Source organism: Tympanuchus pallidicinctus, unplaced genomic scaffold, assembly GCF_026119805.1.
Source record: "Tympanuchus pallidicinctus isolate F22 unplaced genomic scaffold, pur_lepc_1.0 scaffold3, whole genome shotgun sequence".
Classification (NCBI taxonomy): domain Eukaryota; kingdom Metazoa; phylum Chordata; class Aves; order Galliformes; family Phasianidae; genus Tympanuchus; species Tympanuchus pallidicinctus.
Genome location: NW_026294747.1, coordinates 75999035 through 76021480, shown reverse-complemented (window position 1 = coordinate 76021480; position 22446 = coordinate 75999035). Strand labels below are relative to the sequence as shown.

General features: G+C 42.1%; 1 protein-coding gene across 1 annotated transcript in view; it reads left to right on the top strand.

The window, feature by feature from the left end:
• The first annotated feature begins 1081 nt into the window (after positions 1 to 1081).
• KIAA1217 (KIAA1217 ortholog) overlaps positions 1082 to 22446 on the top strand; it is a 342938-nt gene continuing 321573 nt past the window's right edge. The window contains exons 1-2 of the mRNA XM_052695270.1: positions 1082 to 1219; positions 16855 to 16952. Coding sequence (XP_052551230.1) covers positions 16889 to 16952 — 64 coding nt within the window. The 5' untranslated portion in view covers positions 1082 to 1219; positions 16855 to 16888. The remainder of the gene's footprint in view (positions 1220 to 16854; positions 16953 to 22446) is intronic.

Genomic DNA, 22446 nt, shown 5'->3' with positions numbered 1-22446 from the left:
ATATTATTTTTCTGTACTGAGACCCCCCTTATTTTTAACGCAGATGGAGCTGTATAAAGTTTGTAACTATCATCTCTTATCCCCAGTTTCTAGAGGGGCTGCACAGTTGACTGCATCCCAGCTGAGCTTATTTCAGGGCTTTCAGTGCATTCAGATTCTGGCTTAAGGTGTCTTCCCACCTCTATTAGAACACAAAGCCTGGTTTGTCTGAGAAAATGTGACAGTCCCATGGAAGAAAGCAGCCCCTTCCTGGGCCGGATGTACCCTAAGAGAAACTACCCGAGACAGCAAACACCGGGCTTCCTCACCGCGCGGGGAGGAAGGCTGGGGGTGCCGGGGCACGGCTGGCGCCCGGTTAACGCAGCTCCCAGCTCTGCAGCAGCCGCGCTCCGCCCTAGGTGTCGGGGCAGCCCGCGCGCGCGTAGGGCCGTTCGTGGAGCTCTGAGTCACGCGAACCAAGCGCCCCGCTGATGCGGCTATTAGGATGCCTGATAAATATTCATAGCCCCTCACCGGGGAGCTGATTGACAGCACGGGGGCAATCTTTACCGTCAGCAGCAGGCAGCCGCCTCGGGGAGGGGTTTGGTACCCGAGGGGTCTCCGTGCTGGGGACTGCGCACAGCCCGGGGCTGCCCCAAATTTCCCCGCGGGACAAGCAGCCCCGGCCCAGCTCCTTCCTCGGGGCGGGGAGGGCGCTGACGCAGTGACTGCAGTCCCGGGGAGAGCTGCGGAGCTGGGCTGCTTGCAGGTGAACTGAAAGTCGTCGGGGGGAAGGGGAAGAGAGGGAGGAGGAAGAGGAGGAAGCGGTGCGCAGCCCGCCCTGCGCGTTGCAGCTGGCGACCGAGGGCTCCGCGCAGCTCCGCGCAGCCTCCACCTCTCTGCGGCCGCCGCTCTGCTCCCTCCTCCCCGCTGCAGCGCGGCGCCGAACGCGCCCCAAAGTTTGCTCCCCCTGGGGAGGGGTGACCTTGGGGCAGGTGGTGCGTAGCGGGGCGGGCGCTGAGGGGCCGAACCCCCGGGGCGGTGCCGAACACCCGGGGTGGCACCGAACCCCCGGCGGCACCGCCGCTTCCCGAGAGCGGCAGCCGAACTCGGTGAGCTTAGAGCTGCACCCCGAGAGAGGAGCCGCGAGTTGGCACCGGAGGTCGGTGCCGGCGGTTTCGCAGCGCTGCGTCCCTCGGCCGGTCCGGTTGCTTCTCGCGTCCCTGCGTGTCTTCTGCCTGTGAGTAAACTTATCACTGTGTCCAACTTTCGAGTTACTTGTTTGTAAGCGTGGAGTACAGCAAAAATGACTTTTCCTCCAATAATGCTGGTGATGAGGAAGGCTGTGTTGCGTGCATTGACTGCGGCTGGAAGATGTTCGTATTGTGCTCTTTGGAGGAGTAGGGGGAAAATTATTTAGGACTGTGCAGTGTGAGTTGGAAGTGTTCCTTTGAGCCCTACAGACAGAAATCTTATCTCCTCGAGTTAAGGGCTCTCCGTCCCAACGTGGTGCCTAGCATGCAGGTACTGTGTGAGCAAGGCTGGAGGATGCTCAGAGCGCTCTATGTGTATGTGCCCTGGGATACGATCTGCTGACAGCTGAGGGCTGACTCTCTGCTACTTCTGGGGTCAAAGCAAAACTACTGTGAACTTTAAGAATAGCGCAATTTGACTTGTCTCTGCTTGGCAAAGTTCACTGCTGCATGCAGTACGGGTGGGTACAGTGACGTAAGGCTCTCAGAATATTTAAGCATTGTGATTAATGTTTTATTCTCATGCTGTCATTTAAGAATTGGTGTTTGTTATTTTTGTTATTAGTTTGGCTTTTTTTTTTTTTTTTTTTTGGACTTTCTGTGTCTTGGTAGTTTCAGAATAGTTGCTTGAAGCTCTGCAGATGAGCACTGTGTGCTGCCTGGGGGAGTCAGTGGTGGATGGCTATCATGGCTTGTGCTCAGAGGGTCTGAGTAGATGGAGCTGCTGCTTGTTGTTAGGAAAGCTTGGTTGGACTTTTAGGTGAAACACTGTGTAATGGCAGGCATTAAGATGTAAACACGGAGAGCTTTAATAAGTTGATTTCTGCCAATCAGGGGTGCAAATCAATGCACTACTTATTTATTTTTCTTCTGACCTTGTGAACCGTGAGGATGCAGTGTGCAAAAGTCTGTATCATCTGCCTCTAAGAATTAAATTTTTATATGTTGACCAAGCTAGAAAATCTCTGACTAAATATAACAACTTTTTTTCCTCCCCTCAGCTCTGGGCTTACCGACAAATATAATCTAATCTCGCATTCCTAAAGTAGGCTTTGATGGCAGCCGATCTAATGCGCGCAGGGAGCCCCGTGCACATAGCTAGTCCTGCTGTATTCACCCTGTGCAGGGTGCAGTGCTCGCAGTGCACAGCTCCTGCAGCCAGAAACTCTGACCCTATGTTGCATGGACTCAGGACTCTGATTGATGTGCTTAGGCCCAGAGACTTTTACATCAAGTCACAGTTCAGGTTTGTGGGTTTTACGAAGCCTTTATCCACAGATCATTGCAAAGTTGCAGGAGGTGGATTGGTACTGAGCTTTTTTTTTTTTTTTTTTTTTGTGCTACTGTGCCTAGAACTATCAGCTTTTTTTTTTCCTTTTTTTTTCTTTTTTCTTTTTCTTTTTTTTTTTTCTCTGCCTCTTGTTCTGCAGATAAATTATTCTAAAACTATTTTGACAATTTACTATAGCTTAGATGGGCTATGTTTTCTGAAGCATTCAACATACAACAATAAAACTGCCATTGGAGAAAACTACCAGATTTAGTTACTTTTTTTTCCAGAATGTCTTCCCCTCCCCACCCCAGAAAGCATTGCTTTTGTATTCAGTCATCTTTTTCTTTTCCTGACAACAGATAGATGGCAAGTTAGCAATTCAGAACATCTATTTACTTTTGCTATTTGAAATAGCAATTTCCTGTTTATTGCTTTGGGATAAATTACAGTGCTGTTATGCCATACATGTAGCTTTTGGTATAAGCGATGGAAGAGATGGAAAAAGTTAGCTCGTCTTTTCTCTGTCTTTTTCTCTCTTTTTCTTTTTTTTCTTTTCTTTCTTTCTTTTTTTTTTTTTTTTTTTTTTCCCCTTGATTCCTAAGAAACCACTGCTCTGGTATGGCAGAATTGTTTCTCAAGAGAATACATTCATTTCTCTTCATTGAAGATTAAAGCTTGGCAGTTCTCAAGTGCAGACTCTTGTGTAATAGCTTCTGTCAGGGCGGTGGCTTTGTTGGGGCTAGGATGACGTCCAGGCTGCTGTTGGTAACGGTTTGGATTTTGTAAGGTTGCCCTTAATTGAACAGCTCTCTTGTGTTTGACATTTGCCATGACCTCTTGCTGTAAGGCAAAGAAGATAGTTAATGATTTTGAAGTTCGTCTTTCACTCAGTGGAAAATGAGGATGCTTGGTTCTCAGTCTTGTTCTAACTCCTAGCCAGTGTGGAATTTTCATATACTTACACATATGTAGGATATTCTATTGCCTCCCTATGGCAATTGATACTTTTACATATGTATGGAAAAATTTTAACATGTACTGACAGCCCAAGTATTTTCAGATTGTTTTATGGATACAATAGTCCATGAAATCTGCAAGTCTTGTCTTTAAATTGCTGTCTTGATTAATCAGTGTTTGCAGGTAGCAATTAAAAGTTATTATAAGCAGTGAAGAAAACAATGAAGAGAAAGCAGACTAGGGGTGGCAAACATGGGAATGGACAGCATAGGGAGGCTGGAAACAGAGGACACAAAACAAGGTAAAGGGAGAGGAAACAGAAGAAATAACTGGGAAAATGGAATGGAAGTAATGCTAGCAGGCAGGGAAGAATCATAGAATCAGAATGGCCTGGGTTGGAAAGGACCACAATGATCATCTAGTTCCAACACCTGTGCTATGTGCAGGGTCACCAACCACCAGACCAGGCTGTCCAGAGCCACATCCAGCCTGGCCTTGAATGCCTCCAGGGATGGGGCATCCACAACGTCCTTGGGCAACCTGTTCCAGTACATCACCACCCAGAATGAATTTAATGAGGACTTTCTGTCTGGCTTGGCTCATCACAACAAATTGTGCTGGTCATGTGGTTGATATTATCATAGTGGTGGGCAGAAGCTCAGGCCTGTAGAGAAGACCCAGTTTAATTATCTTAGTTCATTTCCAATTGATACATCTCATGCTCTGCGCAGTCATGGTCTCTTTTGCTAGAAAAGCCCATGTGGCTTCTTTGCCATGGTACCTCTACGTATTTGCTCCCTGGTAATTACTGAAATTGCTGACTTGAGCTTTCAAAGGGCTGTTGGTGGTAATTGCTTTCCTTCCCAAACATTCAAATTGCTGAGTTGGTGGTGAGGGCCTTCCCAGCCCACTATAGGCACGTGGGCCTTTATGCCTCTTTCAAAACATCATTTTCCAGCAAACATCACCGATTTTTAATTTATTTATTTATTTATTTTGCAGCTATTTGAAAGAAACAAACAGCTTTTTCTTGAGTGTGTTATACTGTGGTGCAAAGGAGCATTTTTGTGTTGTACCAGATGTCTAAACCCTATAGACTGAAAAGGATGTCTTCATGAGTCATCTGATGGAGAATCGCACAGATGCTTGACATTAAGATGTATGAAATTTACATACATAGTTTATATAAGCAAAAGCACTCCCATTTTTTTTCTTAGCAGCTGAATAATAGTTTTTTTTCACCTAGTGTAAGCTGGAATTAGCTATATTCTTGAATGTTTTGCCTTAAAATTCATTAAATAATGGAATAGTTTTCCAAATAGTTTTCCAAGCCAGCATGAAATGAATTAACTCCAAAATTTATATAAAGATTCAAGGAAAATACAGAGATTTTTGTTGCTGCCACTCAGGCAAACTGCCAGATCTCTGTATAATAATATTATTTGTGCCAGAATTGTGGGTAATGCCAGGAGAAGAATCAGATTCTGTGGAATGGACAAAATGGAATGGGGCAGAGCAATGTAAAGGTTTGCTTGCTGGTAAAGGCTTGCTTTTTTGAATGGGTTATTAAAATGATCAGTTATGGCTTTTATCTCCTTTTACTTTCCATTGAATACATCTAGGGAAATGCTTCACTGACCCATTGGAGTATATAGGAATTGCATTGGAATATGTAGGAATTGCTGGATACGCTTTGTGCAATTTAATGGTAGGTCTATAAAATCTTTTGACTTCTGAGTAATTTTTTTCATATTTGTTACTATGTAATTCTGATCTTTTGTATCTCTTTCCTCCTGTGGTATTCTTAATCTTTTTTACTTTAGGCCTCAAAGTACCCTATCCTTACAATGCATTTATTTCTTTCTTTATTTTGCATTTTTTACTTTAAGGGGGTATTCAATTAGGAGGTGTTTACATTAATTAGCAGATGCAGGTTAGCCTGTTTCTTTTTCATATCCCTTCTTTCAGCTGGGAGAAGCAAGACATTGTTTCCCTGTAGAAGTGATGAGTTTGGCTGAGGGAGTAGTTGATGTGGGCAGGGATCCTGGGGTCCTTGTGGCCCACCCAGCTCCAGCAGGACACCCAGAGCAGGGTGCTCCAGCCTGTGTCCAGGCAGCTTCTGCAGATCTCCAAGGAGACTCCATAGCCTTTGGGCAGCCTGTGCTGCTGCTCAGTGAGGGTTACAAAAAATGTGTGTTTCTTTTCTGGTGGATTTCTGGAGCAGTCCTTGCAAGCTTTGTGACAGTGGATGGGCACTGATGGGAGACCCAACTATAGCAAATGCACCTCTGTGCTGTTCAAACTCCCTAAGTTGGCATTTCACTCCTCAGCTTGCCTATGTGTTGCTTACATTTCATTCAGTTTTCTTGTGATCTGTATCCCCAAAGAGGGATATTCCCCCCCCCAGGAGGATTCTTGTGCTCATGATCGTTTATTTTTGCAAGGGCTGAGCAGGAGCCCTATATACTCCAATGGGTCAGTGAAGCATTTCCCTAGATGTATTCAACGGAAAGTAAAAGGAGGTAAAAGCCATAACTGATCATTTTAATAACCCATTCAAAAAAGCAAGAGACATTAGCAGTGCCAGGTTGTGTGGTGAGGAGTGTGAGGTGCCTGAGGCTCTCCTCTCTGCAAGAGTAAAAAAGAGCAGCAATAAAGAGCTGAAGCAAGCATGTTTGGGGACCAGGAGCTTGCTTGTACAACCTTTTTTTTTTTTTCTTCTTCTTCTTTTTTTTTCCTTCCTTTTAGGGACTTGACGCGACAAGTAACTGAAGTACTGCTCTCCTACTGTATGTTCACACTACTGGCTATGGGATACCTTAGCTCTGGAAGAATGCAACTTAGCCTTGTCTGATCTAGGAATTTTGGATAACTTACATCCTAACATATAGAGAATCATTACGGTTAGCAAAGACCAGTGGGATCATCTAGTCCAACCATCAACCCATCACCATCACGCCCACTAAATCACACATGCTACTACTCCTTTTCTCTGCAGATGTGATATTAGGACCATAGCTCATGCCTGTGTGTGCTTCCTCTCTGTCCTCACGTCTGTTATGCAGTTGGAACAGTTGAAGTTGCAAGTCTTGGAGAAGATCTTCAGGGGAACAAAAAAATAATATGCATTTTCTTATTCATTTGCAATATGTGATATGTTCTTAGAATGTAAAAAAAAAAACTTTGCAGGTTGTGAAATTAATTACTACATAACCAACATTGCTGACCAATTCTGTACTAACTTTGAAATTTACCAAAGCTTTATTGCATAAATGAGAAGTATTGCTGCATAACTCAAATATAATGTACAGCATAATAGGAAAGATTGCATATAATTAGACATCTACTAATTGTTTCAGAATTTAATTGTGTATAGCTTTTTGTCCTCGGATAATTATTTTAAGTGAAATGCATCAGTATTATCTTTTTTCTCATCACTGACATACTATGCACTGATTTAAGAACTTTTTCTTGCAGTAGTACCTAAAATAATACAAATAGTAATCCTGTGGAAGTAGAAACTTCTATGAGTGTGGTGGAGTCAACATTGGATCACTGCTGGGTATTGGGATGGCAACGGGCAAAACTGCAGGGTCCTCTTGAGGCCGTGTGAAACAGACCACATGCTGGCAAGAGAGTTGGGAGGGGATATTGCTTTGGTAACAACAAATCCTACCTTGGACTGAGCTCTGTCTGGCAAAAGCCTGGATTCTGATAGTAGGAAATAGTTTCTGTCCTTTATTGCTATGAGTATATGTGGAGTTTGCTTGGAAATGTTTGCTGGAAAAACTTGTGGAATTATCCATCTTCACTTTGAAATCCATGAGGATGGATTAGATGTGTTTGTTACTTAGACATGGAGTTAGCACACTTAGATATAATTAGCACTCTGGCTGGATATTTATTATGTATCTGGTGAGGAAGTGCTTTCTGCTGTCATTTTTATTCTAATAAACAATGCTTTAATATGGGTAATCCTCTTGTAACATTAATTGAACACAGAGCTAATGCTCACATGTCTTCAGTTTGGAAACTGGTGGGACAGCTGTTGTACACCTCTGCAGTATCAGCAAAGCAAAACTGGAGGGAAGTGTGAAGGAATCACGAATTATGAGTGTGAATGTATGGTGTTTGTGCTTTGTCCAGTCACATTTCCAGTTTCATACATGCTGATATAGTCATTATAGAGGCTTTAATTGGTGAAGAGCTTGCCAGTCTGCGTTTGCCAGCTCTGCTGAAATCCTGGCCAAACTTCTCAAGAGTGCAGTAATCTGCAGTTGGCTGAGAGAGACGGATATAAATAGATGATATGGTGCTGAATTACAATTGATTATTGAAATTCAGCTAGTATGTAATAGATAGCCATAAAAAGGAAACATTGTTTTCCTAATATGGGGATTGAAATGAATGCGGTCCTTTTTTTAATTTAGCGAAGTTAATGTTTATCACAAAGTCATAAAATCTAGCCTATATTTTTGTGATTCTCTGCAAACAAAAATCTTTTTCTGTTCTTAATAAGAAAAGAGTTTTCGTTTGTCATCTGGGTGGCTTCCAGTAGGAACAATTCATTATTTTATTTCAGGCCAGGCAAAAGCTGTATGAAGACAAAGTGCATTTTATACATAAATTGCTTTTCAAGCATTTTTCTTCAGAGACCATAGTGGAAAACAACAGTATTCAGCAGATGCTCTTCTCAAAATTATTTACCTTATCTCTTCTCAATAATAAAGAGTATTTTGGATTTAATTGGAACGTGGAAAAAAAAACTAACAAAATTAGTAAAATACAAAGTGTTATCTACGGAATCAGTTTTAATTAATCTGTGCTTAACTTCATAATATTGTTTTCTAGAAGCTGAAATAATATGGAGGTCCAATTGAGTGGGAAAGATTTGTTGGTTTCTTCAATCTGTATGGCTGGGGTGTACATTAGTGTCAGATCTTGCCTTTGCTGTTTGCCACCTAATGGGAGGTTTTACGTTTTGCTTCAAGGAGAAGAGAGCCAGGCCCTAAGCTGGGCATTCCACTGAGGTGCTGGGGAAGTCCCCTTTGGGAACAGCTGAGCCAAAATGCCAATTCCTGGGGCAGGAGAACAGAGTGAGGAAATGCTGCGTGTGGGGCTGTGCCTGACATGCCGTCTCTGTGGCATTTAGAATCTGCAGCACTGCCAAGTAGTGGGTGTGTGAGAAGTCCAAAGTCTGTCGCTTGCAAAGTGTTATGTGAGGCAGACGCTGGGAGCTGGCGCTGAGGCTTTGTCTCGCTTCGTGCTGTGTGCCTGGAAAAGCCAACATTGATTTGTTGAGTCACTTCTGCTCCTTTGGAGTGTGGGACCTGATTACAGTCGGTTCAGATCATCTTAGGTCAAAGACAAGCAGGTTATTGGAAGCCTTTTCAGTCATTAAGTCATCTTGCATCTTGCTGCACTTAGACCAGCAGTTCTTCTGATGTAGGTGCTGTGGAGCTGTGGTGTGGGGAATTACTACTCATCAGTTCCCAGCGAGCACTGGCTTCTTGGCAGCACAGAATATGATGAAGGTATCTGCTATTATGTCACGAGAGCAGGAGCAGGAAAGCACAGAGCCATTGCTTTTCTTAGTTTGATAGCAATGGACTGGTGAGTGTCTGCCACTGAGTTTTCATTTGGTTTCTGGCTGTGCAGTCTGCATGCTCATCTGCCTTACTGTGAATTTTTTCACTGCTGCCATTTTCAGTAGTGCATTAATGATGAATGCATCAGCAGTCAGCATGCTAATAAGCAGCGTTATCTATCCTCAAGCAGGTAGATGACATAGCTACTGAAAAGCCAGGGTTGCACACTTCTCCTAGTTCAGCTCTGAGGGATGGAGCTCAGTGAAGGAAAATGCTGGGGTGAAAACTTGGGCTGCATCAAAAGCAGAATGGCCAGCAGGGTGAGGGAGGTGATCCTGCCTCTCTGAGGCCTCACCTGGAGGACTGCATCCAGATGTGGAGTCCTCAGTACAGGAGACATATGGACCTGCTGGAGTCTGCCCAGAGGAGGGCCACAAAAATGATCCCAGGGATGGAACACCTTCCCCGTGAGGACAGGCTGAGAGAGCTGAGGCTGTGCAGCCTGGAAAAGAAAAGGTTCCAGGGAGAGCTAATAATGGCCTTTCAGTACCTACAGGGAGACAGAAGGAGACAGACTCTTTAGCAGGGTCTGTTGTGATAGGACAAGGGGAAACTGTTTCAAACAAAAAGATTTAAACTGGATATAAGGAAAAAGTCTTTTACAGTGAGAGTGACATAGGTTGCCCAGAGAGGTGGTGGATGCCCCATCCCTGGAGACACTCGTAGTTGGGCTGGCTGGGGCTCTGAGCACCTGGTTGAACTGTCCCTGGTGTCCCTGTTCATGAAGGGGAGTCAGACAAGATGACCTTTGAGGGTCCTTTCCAACTCAAATAGTTCTATGATTCCATTACATGAGTTAAGGTGTGAGATTCTTCCTTTTGATGCTTGTTTTAATGTTAACCAAGCACAACCTGCAATGGAATTGTTTGTCTGGAACTGTACTGCTTCAGGAACCCAAGGCAGTTTGTTAGCTTCTGATATGATTGAAATTGCAGTATGACATCTGAAAGTTTACAAATGATGCAGTGAAAGTGTTAATTCTTAACATTATTATTATTATTAATTCTTAATAATTGTTTAGCTGTCTTTTAATTTGAAAAGTGTGTTCTCTAAATACAAGAAATACTTCCTCTGTGATTATCTGGAAAAAAAAGTCTCTGTCCCTTTCTTGGTTAGTTGTAGGTATAGATTTACAGTGAGGTCAATTTTTTATTTTTATTATGAACTAATTTCAAGGCACTGTTTATGCTTAAGAAAAAAAGTTGCTCAGGCAGATGCTGGGTTCCTATAACTCGCTGTACTTCTGTAATTTCATAAAGCTTGTAACCAGTTCTTTCATGGGATTCTCTTTATGGTGTCTGGCACAGCACTGGGTCTCTGGATTGCTCAATAAAGCCCAGACCTCTGAATGCTTTATATCATTCACAGTGAATCAGACCATTCACTCGCATCTAGCGCAGTGATGAATCTCTTTAAAGAAGCTTTAAAGAAGCAAATCGCACTCCCGTTTGCGGGAGAAAGAGGCAGAAGGAAAAGAACGAGATGTGCGGCCCAGGTTGGGGGGCAGCACCCATTGCCCCCGCTGGAGCCCGGGATGGATGCGTAGGGTCTCCGCCTGCCGCCACGGGAGGGAGCTCCGCGCTGGGCTCTGGCTGTGCTCAGAGGACGGGATCTGGGCTCTGCAGAATGGCTGTGGCTGTGCTCCCTTCTCTGCAGCTCCTTGTTTCTCGGGGCGCTGCGATCAATGCTGTTCTATGCATCCGAGGGGCTGAAAGGTTACGCGAGGCATTGTGTGCCGGGCAGAACAAGAGGCTCTTTTCACGCGGCGCATCGCTGCGGTTGCCGGCAAATTTTAATGAATGAGGAAATGTTACTTTTCTTCCCAGCTTTATTTTTGTGGTTGACATTTCAAAATTTCTGGACAAACATCTGTAAAGGGCACTGAGGAAGCAGAAAATTAAGATGCGAAGATATGAAGTAGAGTGATGTAAATACTTCAAACACTGCTCTCGTTGATTCTTTCCCTTCCTTAGCAGATTGTGCCAGACAATCCAGAATGAAAATAAGTTTTCACACAGTGTTCTCCACACTCCAAATAAATGGGGTTTTGTTTTGTTTTTCTCTCTTCTGCGAGGGGAGCTCAGTAAAGGTCCTACTTTGTCCTGAAGAATGGTAAAGAGCAACAGAGACTGTTTAGAATCAATCATAGAACTGAATTGGAAGGGACCTTTAAAAGTCATCTTGTCCAACTCCCCCGCAATCAACAGGGACACCAACAGTAGAACAGGTGCTCAGAGCTGCACCCAGCCTGACCTTGATGTCTCTGAGGATGGGTCTTCCACCACCTCTGGGCAACCTGTGCCAGTGCCTCATCATCCTTATTGCAAAATGTTTCTTCCTTATATCCAATCTTAATCTCCCCTCTTTTAAGTTTGAAACCATTTCCCCTTGTCCTCCCACCCTCCTGATAGGTGTTCCATCCCTGGGGTCACTGCTGTAGCTCTCCTCTGCACATGCTCCAACAGGTCCATGTCTGTCCTGTCCTAAGCAGGGTGGACTCCACATCTGGACAAAATACTCCAGGATATGGTTGGCTTTCTGGGCTTCAAGGGCACATTACTGGCTTATGTCCAGTTAAACCACATAAACCACACAAATTTATTAAATCTTCATAGCTTATCCAATTGTTGAAATTTAATTTATTTTACATTTTTTGAAACTTATTTTAATGTTATGTAGTTTAATGTGTTGTAGCTCCAAGAATCCCCTTCTTGGACCTGCCTCTTGTATGCCCCAGCACACTTCTGCATAATTTAGCCCTTGTGCAAGTTCTTGTGCTTCAGGGAAGAAACCCCATCTCAATGCTGGGAGGAGAAGGTTGGGAGGTAGTGGGAGGGGGGCTTATAATCCTTAGAATGCAAAAATAACAATTTCTACTGTTTTGTTGCAGTTTCTTGATATACTGAAAAACCAGCACAAGAATATTTTAGTTTCACAATTTTCATACTTGAAATGTCTATTCCCTATCCATATTGTTGTTGATCACCTCAAGAAGCTGTATGGCCTGAGCACTTCTGAGGTTACAAGAATCTACCAAAGGACTCTTGTGTATCCAAAGTAACTTAACGAATATTTGAAAGAGAAAAAGATTCCGAAGTTAAAGATGAGTATCTTAGAGGGAAATTGCATATGCAGTAATAGAAAATGTATACTACGGATTGAAAACTCAGCAATGTATGTTTTCTAAATGAATAATTTAATTTAAAAAATGACAGTGGAGATTCAGAATAATGATTTAACTCAGTCTTACTAATGGTGAGACTTACCATCTTTGTAGTTTTTAACTCCAGCACAAGGAGCCCTGTAATATGAGAATTTTACTTGTTTAAGAAATGCCTTCCTCTAATGGAGAAGTCTTCAAAATGCAAAACATGTATTTGGAGAATATACTGAACGTGAAGGGAACAGGTTGATATTTTAAGAAACAGTAGTCTTTCAAATCAAAATCCCTCTTCTCTACATAAAGGGGTGGTTTATGTCATTTTAATGCTTGGTGTTTGTGATGATCAGTCTTCCTCACATAAAAGGGTGTGTGAACAGCATCAACTAGTAGCACACATCTGTGATCCTCACTTTCAGTTTTATTTTATACCTAATGAGAGTTATCACTTAGCCAGTCTGAAATTAAATTAAATCTATGAACTAATTAAAAAATAAATAAAAAAATCCTGGAAGAACTGCAGAATGAAGATAAGGCTGGGAGTGCAGCATTCTCTTGTGATATAACGCATGGGAAAGCTGAGCCCCTTTGATAAATACCCTTGAGTCTTCACTTGGCATTGTGTTCCTTGAAAGTTTGTGAGGAATGTGTGACACATTTTTGCACAAGTGTTTCAGCAGAGCTTCCAAACCAAGCACAGGCAGTCTGAGCTTCTGGAAGTGTTTGGCTGTGTTGTGGCCATGGTGGTTGGTTGTTGCTGGTGGTGGTGATGGTGCTGTATGTATGTTCTTGGTGGTGATTTTGTTGTTGTTACTCAGGACCCCTTATTTAAAATGTCACTCTGTAAAAAGATCTTCACATCTGAACAATAAATGCTGCTGACTGACCTCATAATCCCTCACTCTAATATTTCATTACGATATTCCTTTCTTATGTGTAATTTCACAAAGTGCTGTCTTGGCAAAGAAGGGAGTCTGTGAGAGTTTGTAAACAGAATCTGTGTGCGTGCTTGTCTGTATGTATATGCATGGAGCTAGATGGATGTGTATGGATTTGTGTTACAAAATGCAATCATGTTGACCCTTTATCTGCAGATTTCTTTTGAACTAGCAGCATTACTCCTCTAGAGACCATAGCAGTCAAACGAAGGATAATGTTTTGAGGGGACAGAAACCTTTTTTAGGAACTAGGTTAACCATAGTGAAGCTCTAAAAGAATTAAACCAATTATTCAACCTACGTCAATTTCTTCATATAGCCTCCCTTGAGAGCTTGCTGCCTGCAGTGCCTTCCAGCCCAAAGTTATCTGTTCCTTCCTCACTGTGGGTGGCGTGGGATCTTGTGGGGTCACCTGGGAGTAAGTCAAGGTCCCCAGAGTCACCTTGCAGAAGGTTGCTTCCCACCACTTGAGGCTAACTAAAATACAAATCCCACTGCAGGACAACAAATAGATAGCTCACCTCATGCAGTGTGCAATGTCACTGCTTTAAGGTTGAAACCAAGTTCATGTTTATTTCTTTCAGTGCTTCATATTTAGAAATGAAGAGTGATTATCTTTAGTGGTGCACTAAATAAATTGCTGTTTTTCCTCTTCAGAAATGCTTTTCCCCTGGAGTATGCAGTGGCAATAGCAGTGAAAAACAGTCGCTATGCTTGTGTTCAGAGAATGTGCTCTCTCTTGTGGCCCTGCTCTTTCAGTGAACTTTTATCTTGCTAAAATGAATATTTTACGATTAAGAACACTTGGTCACATCTGGTACTTCTCGAAAATGGTTGCATTTCCAAGAATAGCATGCAAACATGAAACCAGAATCACAAGCAGATGTTTGCTAATATGGCCATAGATAACCTTTCAGCTTCACGCTTAATTTTCATGAATAACCATCTGTAAAGAATGCAGATTAATGGAGAGCAGAGATGATCTCTGTCAGTGTCAATATGTTAACTTTACTGTATTGCTGATATGGCAGTCGTTACTATAAAATAGCATTTCCTCACTGTATAAAATTGTCAGCTGCTGTTTTCAGAAAAGCGATGCTTCCTTGTTTTTCACTTTGTCATACTATTTTAGGGTTGTAAAAAAGCATTTTTAGCGTACAAGGTGGCTACTTGTGTCAACAAAACTGCTAATTGTGGCTTGATTCCTTAGCAAACTTTTTTTCCTTCCTCTCAGCTATCAAAAGAGTCAAGATGTGGAACAGAGTGAACCTCTGGCTCTTTCTCCTTGTTAGCTTTCATGTAGCTCCTGTGGCAGAGCTGATGTAAATGGGCTGTTGTTCACTTGACTCCTGGCTTTGAACAACCATATTTAAACTTTTTTTAAAAATCCAAAATCTCAACATTTATCTATATCCAGGTCATTGTATTTTGCTTCTCTTTTTGTATTATTCCGCTGATTTATATTTGGTTTTGGGTAGCTCAGCTTACAGGTTTTGCAAATAGTTCACTGAAATATCTGCCCATGGCCAATGGGCTGGGAGACAAAGGCCTGGGCTGTGCTGTGTGCCTCATGTTGCCTTACTATTGTGTCCTTGCCATGGAACCTTAAACACTGACAAAATGCCATAATAGGGAAGACACGACATGGGGTGATGTTGGAAGCGTCCCTTAAAACCTGTGGTTTTTGGTTACTCCAAGTGTGAGGTGCCCATCATCTGCTCTCTTTTGCAGTACCCACCAGACCCAGGTGTTAGCGTGGTTCTTGGCAGTGGTTTGAGACTTCAGAATGGGTGTGAATTTGGGAAATAAGTGGTAACAGAGATGAGTTTGGAGGATGATGTGCATTAGCAAATGTGCTTGCCCAGGAGAGGAGCCTTGCAGAGGAGAGGTGCAAAGTGCTGATATAGTCAGTTCAGAAACTTCCAGATAGCTTGTCACTTGGTGAGAATATTGATGTTCTTCTGAAACAGAAACGCACATGAACAGAAAATCTGTATCCCAACGTACACATTTGTAGAAAATATGAAAGAACTGTTTGGAAAAATAGCACATCAATAAGAATTCTTTGGAGCCTTTCTCTCATTGTAGTTGAAATACCTTCAAAGAGAAGCTAACAATTAAAATACATTCAGAAGAAAAGTAGCCTTGTAGGCATTAGGAAAGGGGGTGGGTAGAAGCTTCATGTTAATAAAATATCCCAGCTAGAGTATTATTTTGCATTTCATGTTCTTTAGTTGGCTCCCTTGGTAACTTACAAATGGATAATAAAATTTACAATTATAGCTGATTAGATATTATGAGTTCTCAACAAAGTATGTTTATGTTCTGTATGCAATTATTGCAGAGTTGCTGGGCACAATTCTGGTTGAATCTGAGCTATCTTTTGCATTCAAGCAATTTAATCTCTTCTGTTTTGTATGAGGAGAACATACTTCTTTCTTCAAACTACAGCAATCGTCAGATAAAGAATTTTTTAAAATCAGTTTATCACTTACGTAGAAAGCAAATCTAATTTCATGAAATAATAACTATGCAAAAGACTTTGATTGTGTCAAGTGTAGGCTGTATTCAAGTTTCAATAAGCAATGTTCTCAGTTTGGAAGCAATAATTCCAGCCACCCCCTCTGGCTGCTGTTCCTCCTGGTTTGCTGGCCTGTGCACCCTCATGCGTGTCAGCCATGTGAATCCCAGGCATGGTTCTGTGGGTTCTCTGGGCTCTTGTGTGGTTTGGTGTGGCTGTCAGGCAACACATTGCTGCACTGTATTGCAATGAAATAGAAACTAACAGGTTCTGGTGTTCTGCATCTTGCTTTCTCTTTGGATAGCTCTCACTAATGCAGACAGTTATTTTTGTATATGGCAAACTCAGCATTCATTGTCACCTACTATTAAGCAGTGTTCTCAAGAATATATATATTTTTGTTTTAGAGTTTTGGAAGAAAATGTGCTGTAATTATCAACCTGCCAAACTTTGAATATGCACTATTGGCCTTAAGTTTAGGAAATGTGACTTTAACAGCAGTCAGATGTGAGTTAAAGGAATAATTTCATGTTTATAAATCAGATTTTGTTAGACTTGGAACCTTGGTAAGGCTTATTTTTTCCAGGCATAATCCCTGTGAACTTAAATTGCATTAATTGCAGAGTTAATGATTAAATTCATACATTCCAGTTTGTTGGGATTGTTCCTTTTGTCCTTCCTTCTTTTTTATGTAAAGGTCTTATTTAAAATCTTGAAACTTGGAGATAGATGTTGGTAAAATAAAGCTAAAAGACGCTAATATGAATGCCTGGAGTTCACTTTGGGCAAATGTCAACTCAGCACTGAGGCCAAACACTGAAGGGCAGCTGCTGTTGTAAAAGTCTGATCATCTGTTTGCTGACACCTGTTGTGGGATGTCACTGGGTTAAAAATATTTGATTTTGTGACTATTGCAATATTTTTGGTGTGTATAGCTGCTAAACTGCTCGTACTGCCAGCTTTAATTGCATTTTAACAAACAATTTTTTTGGTTAGTCAACCTTGATGATTGTTGTGTGCAGCGTTTAAAGCTGCGGCAATGCTGCAGCTGCCAGAAAGGATGTAACTACTGCTTTTGAAAGGGGCTTTGTCACATGAACTCTAAAATCCTTTTTCCTGTTGTAGGTTTCCCAAAGGCACGGTGCTGCAATGCCCCGGAATGCCTCATGGCAGAGGTCCCCGGCCGCCTCGCTGGAGCGTGGCACTGCCCTGTAGGGAGCTGGGTAAGTGTGACAGCTGTCTGCAACGTGGGCAGCACTGTCTTACACATCTCATGTGGTCAGATGGGCCTTCCTGGTAGCTGGGACAGACTTGGTAATGTGGACTGCTTTGTCAGCCCCTTCTTGCTGTGCTCTCTTGGCTTAGTGTACTTTGGAAGAGTATCTGCTGGGTGAAGATGCACATGCACTTTCTTTTATTTCTTGTGTCCTTAAGAGAGATTCCTTCAGAGAGGTGGCTGTGCGGGGATTGAATGGGGAGGATATTGTGACTGAATTGGCAGGAGATGGATATGGTCACTAGGATGGTGAGTTGACCCTTTACCAAGTGCAAAAGAGAAGTGGTGTGGTGGGGAAGGCAGTTTAGAAGAGATGCATTTAGTACATGCTCTTGCTTCCCTCTCTTATAAAATGGCAAAGGTCTGGAACATCACTGCCTTCTCTGCCACCATCAGTGTTTATTTCCTTCACACATCTTGAGTCACATCACATCTGCCACGTACTACTAAATAATTTTAGGCGATGCTACCTGTCTTGGAGTAATTACTTCCTATGTGATACGCCTTTTTGCAAGTTAAAGGTGCAGTGGGTGGATAAAACCTCCTGTCTGGCCATGTAAGAAAGACACTTGGCCATTTTCTGTGCCTGATTAGGAACTGGGTTATTCTTTGTGGTTTTATCAGTGTATAGGTCAGTATATCTGTTAGAATGTCTTGCTGAACTACAGCAAATACTGCTTACAATTCCTGTCTTTGTGAATCAACCTTAACATTTGTGTGCCAGTGGTTGTTGGTTTATGGATGGTTATCAACTTTTGTAACTGTGGACTTCTGGACCCAGATGCTTCTCCCAGTAGCCCTGTTAAGAAGCCTTTTGGGTCTATCAGGAATCTTTAGGAACTAATTCATCTGTACTATACGTCAGAGGGAAGGACAGTTGAAGTGCTGACTGGCATCTCATGACTTCTATTAATTGCATATATGGGCAGGAAAGAGATATCTGAAGTAAAGAAATACTGTCTTTGTTTTTCTACAGCTAAGAACAGACTGGCTGAATCCTCTTGGATAGCCTGGAGCCTGAATATGCCAGGCTGAGTTGAGAAGAAATTATACTGAATTATATAGATAACACAGGCTGATGCTGGGATGGTTCTTCAGATTTCTGGTTTAGGAAAATTGCAGATTACTGATGGATTGTTGCCCTTTGGATTTAATTTAGACTCTGACAAGAATGCATTTTCATACTTCAAATTCCCTGAGGCCAAATATTTGCGGTTTTGGTCTACTAATACACTTGCTTTAGTAAGCATCAGCTAAACAAGGCAGTGACTGACAGCCATTGTCAGTGTCTGAGTTAATGGGAGAAGATGCTGCTGATACTGAAATTACCTATTCTCAGGAAGTGACCTTCCAAAGTCATGCTGTTAACCAGTTGTCCCTTCTTGTCCCAGCTGATCAGCAACAGTCATTTAACTTCTGGTCATGTTCTGCTCAGGGAATTGTGTTCAGGACAAGAGGTTACTCTGCCTCCCTGGAGGGATTGACTTCCACTCACCTCTAAGCAGTGCAGTGCGACAGTTCTTGCTCTTCTTACCTTGAGGTCTGGTTTGCCGAGTTACCTTGTCACCAGGATTTTGGGGCCAAACCACTGCTGGTAGCCCAAGTGTTTGAAGCTGTTTCTGTTCATCATGCTTTGCATTCACTATACTGGCTGCCTATAGATAGAGTTTAAATTCACCTCACTCTTATGGCTGCAGTTCTGAGGGCCAGGATCTGAGCCTGTGCCAGACACCTTTGAATCTGAAGTACTGCAATTTTTAATTCTATTTTTTTTAGTAGATTTAGCATTTGCAAGTGGTCTCCTGTTTGAGGTTTTGCTATTAACTCAAGCTAGGAGCCAGCAAAGCTTTGAAGTGGTGTCTGGAAAGAGGATATCTCAGTCTCTCCCTTCAAATATGATTCACATCCCTCTAACACTGAGTATATATTTAAAGTGTATCTTTTTCAGAGAACTAAAACTCTCTCAACAGTTGATTGTGGACTTATTATTTAGACTAGGATGGTTTAATTCAGTAGAAATATGCCTCATAATTGCTTTTCATGCTGCTTTCATGAGTGACCACCTTCCAGCATAGGTTTTTTAGGCTCAGTTGATTTCAATCCAGCAATTACTGGCATTCACTGGAGGCTGACTCTTGCATGTACTAGTAATTGGTTAAAACTGGCTTGGTAATACCAAACTAAAACATCATTATGGGCAACCTAATCTGAAAATGGAAATGTTTATCCTGGTGGAGTGAAGCTGCAGGTTCCAGCCTCTTCCCTACATGCCTGGATTCCCAGTGCTGTGTTGGAGCTTTTCCTCATCTCCACTGCAGCCCAGTGAATTTTATGAGCTGAAACAAGACCGTTGCAATAGCTGTCGATCTGGGTAAGGGTTGCTGAACAACTCTGGCTGCCACGATACTATTGTGTCTTCCCCCCTTATACTGTTCCCAGAGCTGTATTTGGAGAACCCTGTGAAAATGAGGAGATTGAAGGCAGTCTTGTGATTGTTTATTGCTCTTTATTTTCATTAGCATTGCTGCTTCAGATATACAGCACATATGTTTGGTTTGCTGCAATAGATGTATGCCTTAGGAAATTCTGCATGTTCAGAATGTGTTTTCACGTTTACTACTGATTTTCAAATCCAGGTTTTTTGTTTGTTTGTTTTCCTAAAGGAAAAGAAAGTGCAGGTGTTTTTGGCTCACATGGTTATGCCTTGCTTCTGATTCTCCCTCTGAGTCTTTATTGTCACACCTGTTTTCTTTTGGTATCTTACTGCAAGTGCCCAACTTGGAAATGGGCTTTTCTTGACTTCTTGTAAAGGCATTTTCAACTTGCGTTTCTATTTTTTTAAAATTTTGTATGCATAAGAAAAGCAGAAGTACCCAGTGTATGATTTTCATTTCCTGACATGAGTAAGTCAGAATTCTTTTGCTAAATATATTTGTCTTTGTCAGTGTGTTGTTCTAAGAACTGTTTGCTCTTCTTGTTCTTCGCATGCATTCTGTAGGGTTTCTGCATTTCATTTTTGCTTTCACCTTTCTTTAAATTTAATCAAGAGAGAACATTTTGGTAGTGTAGCACTTCTTTTATTTCTTCCTTCATTCCTTCCTTTCTGGGATGACTGTAAGCTTGGCTCATTCTGTGGTGGAATGCTTGTTTTGTGGGTGTTCACATGAGGTGATTATGCTGTATGGGAGGAACTGCATCCTGAACAAGTGATTAGTTTGTTCTTATCTGTACTCTGTTCATTACATAAGCAACACATGAAAATATGTGAACATACTTGGTCAGTCTGGATTTCATCTCAGATCTGGCAAATCATGGGTTTTGGCACTGAGAGCAAGTCTATATTTCTGCAGCCATCCTCATATTTGTAAATTAAATTTACAAAAATGATTCTTCTGAAAACTGCAAGTTCATAAGAGAGTCAAATGGTTTATTAGAAATGAGAACACAAAGATCCTTTTTTACCTAATTCAGTGTTTGTGATAAACACCAAGTAGTAGCTCTCAGATGTTCCTGGATCCTGAAATGCTGGATACAGCCTTGATAAAGAAGCCACATGTTCCTCTTTTCATTTTCTACCACTTACTGGTGCCTTAGTTCTACTACTGTAGCATCTTTTGGATGAAAATTTCTGTGAGAGCTACTCCAAAAGTAATGCCTCCTGTTTTATTATGTTGGCCCATAATGTCAGAGGTGGATGTTGGTGGTATGGCAATAGAGTTGGAACCTTCCCATCAATATTCTGTTATATTTTGTTGCTGTGTGACAGATGGCAGCAGAGGGGCAGTCTGACAGAATGACGTCTGACATGAAAGTGTGTATGAAGCAAAGGTGTGAAACTGAATTCCTTCGTGTAGAAAAAATTGTGCCTGATACTTGCACCGACCCAACTCACTGACACTTGCTGAACGTTTCTGGAGACCAAACAGTGGATGTGAGCACAATGAAGTGGTGATGTGCATTTCAGCAGAGGCAGAAGTGATGTGAAGGACAAGCCACATTCTGGATGGCTATGCACAGTTGTTACACCACAAAATGAATAGTGTTTTGGTCAGCTCATCTGAACAAATCAGCTAATAGTGGTGACTATGCTGAAAAATAACGTCTTGTAGCTGAGAATTTGCTTCATGAAATAGTGTCATGGTGCTCTTTGTATCTGTTGTAGTTTCTGTGGAAATAAAAAGGAGGCATTACTTTCACAGCTACCTACATATATGTCTATTTCAGCTGAGTAATTACATTTATTTTCTGTGATATATTATTTCTATTCCCTCCTTCTCAAGTTGTCAAACTTTTTTCTTTCATTAAATCCCAATAAGGAGGCCAATTAACCCCCTCAGATTGTCTTCAGAGACTGGGCCCAGCACTTGCTGAGCACTTGGCATGATCTGTGAAGTATTAGTAAAATAAAACTATGGTACCTTGTGGTGAGTCCAAGTGCATCACACTTATTCTTAAGCACTGAATCTATACCCATTTTCAAGGCAGGTTCATCTTGGTATAATCTCACCCAACTGGGTATTGATTTCTGCCATCTTGCCTAAAGTTGTTCATATGTTCTCTTCATTTTAACTCTCTTTATTTAGGAGGACTTACAGGGCTCTCTTTGGGAGACAGGAGTATTGCCAGTCCTCTGCTGAGATAGTGACTTGAGGAGCCTCTTGATTTCTTTATTCCTTGTCATTATCTGTAAAGCTTTCCTAGACTTTGACAACCTGATTTTTCCTTTCAGGATGTTTATGTTTGTCTAGAATGGGAGAGGATGAATTTTGGTCCTTTGTGAACTTAAAAGGAAGAACGACTAATTCTTCCACTGAGAACTGCTAAAGAATGCATACTTTCAGCAATGGGACGTGTGACTGGGGAAACATATCTGACTTCTCCAATATCTGAAGTTAAATCCATCTACTTAATCTCAGAACATGGGGAAGGAACTCTCTACCATGACAGATTTCTTGTTGCTGTAGGGATGCATTGTCTGTTCACGGTCCACCAGGTGACGATCAGTTGGTATCTTCTGGGGATATTGAATTCTGTGAGAGCCTATCATCATCTCAGGTGGCCTGGTGGCCTCAGGCTGATCTCGTTTATGTAATGTCAAAAGTCAGTTGTTTGATCTTGGGACCAACTCCTCACTTCTGTATTCTTCCACTGAAGTGTTTGTTCCTCTTTTGTTCAGCAGTATTTTCAGGAGAATGGGATGCATGGAGCTGTGCACAGCCTGTCCTCCACAGAGTGTTTTATTCCTAGCAAAACCTTGTTTTGTTCTTCCTGAAAGCTCCCTCTCTGTTTCGTGTCTGAACACCAGCTTCTCTGTGGATTTTCAGTTTGGTTGTGCTTTTACCTCCAAGCCTTTCAACTTTTTCTGAGACTGAAATATTCCTGCTGCTTTTTGTCTATCAGGAGGGCCAAGGGACTTGCTGGAAAGCTGCTAATGCATTTCC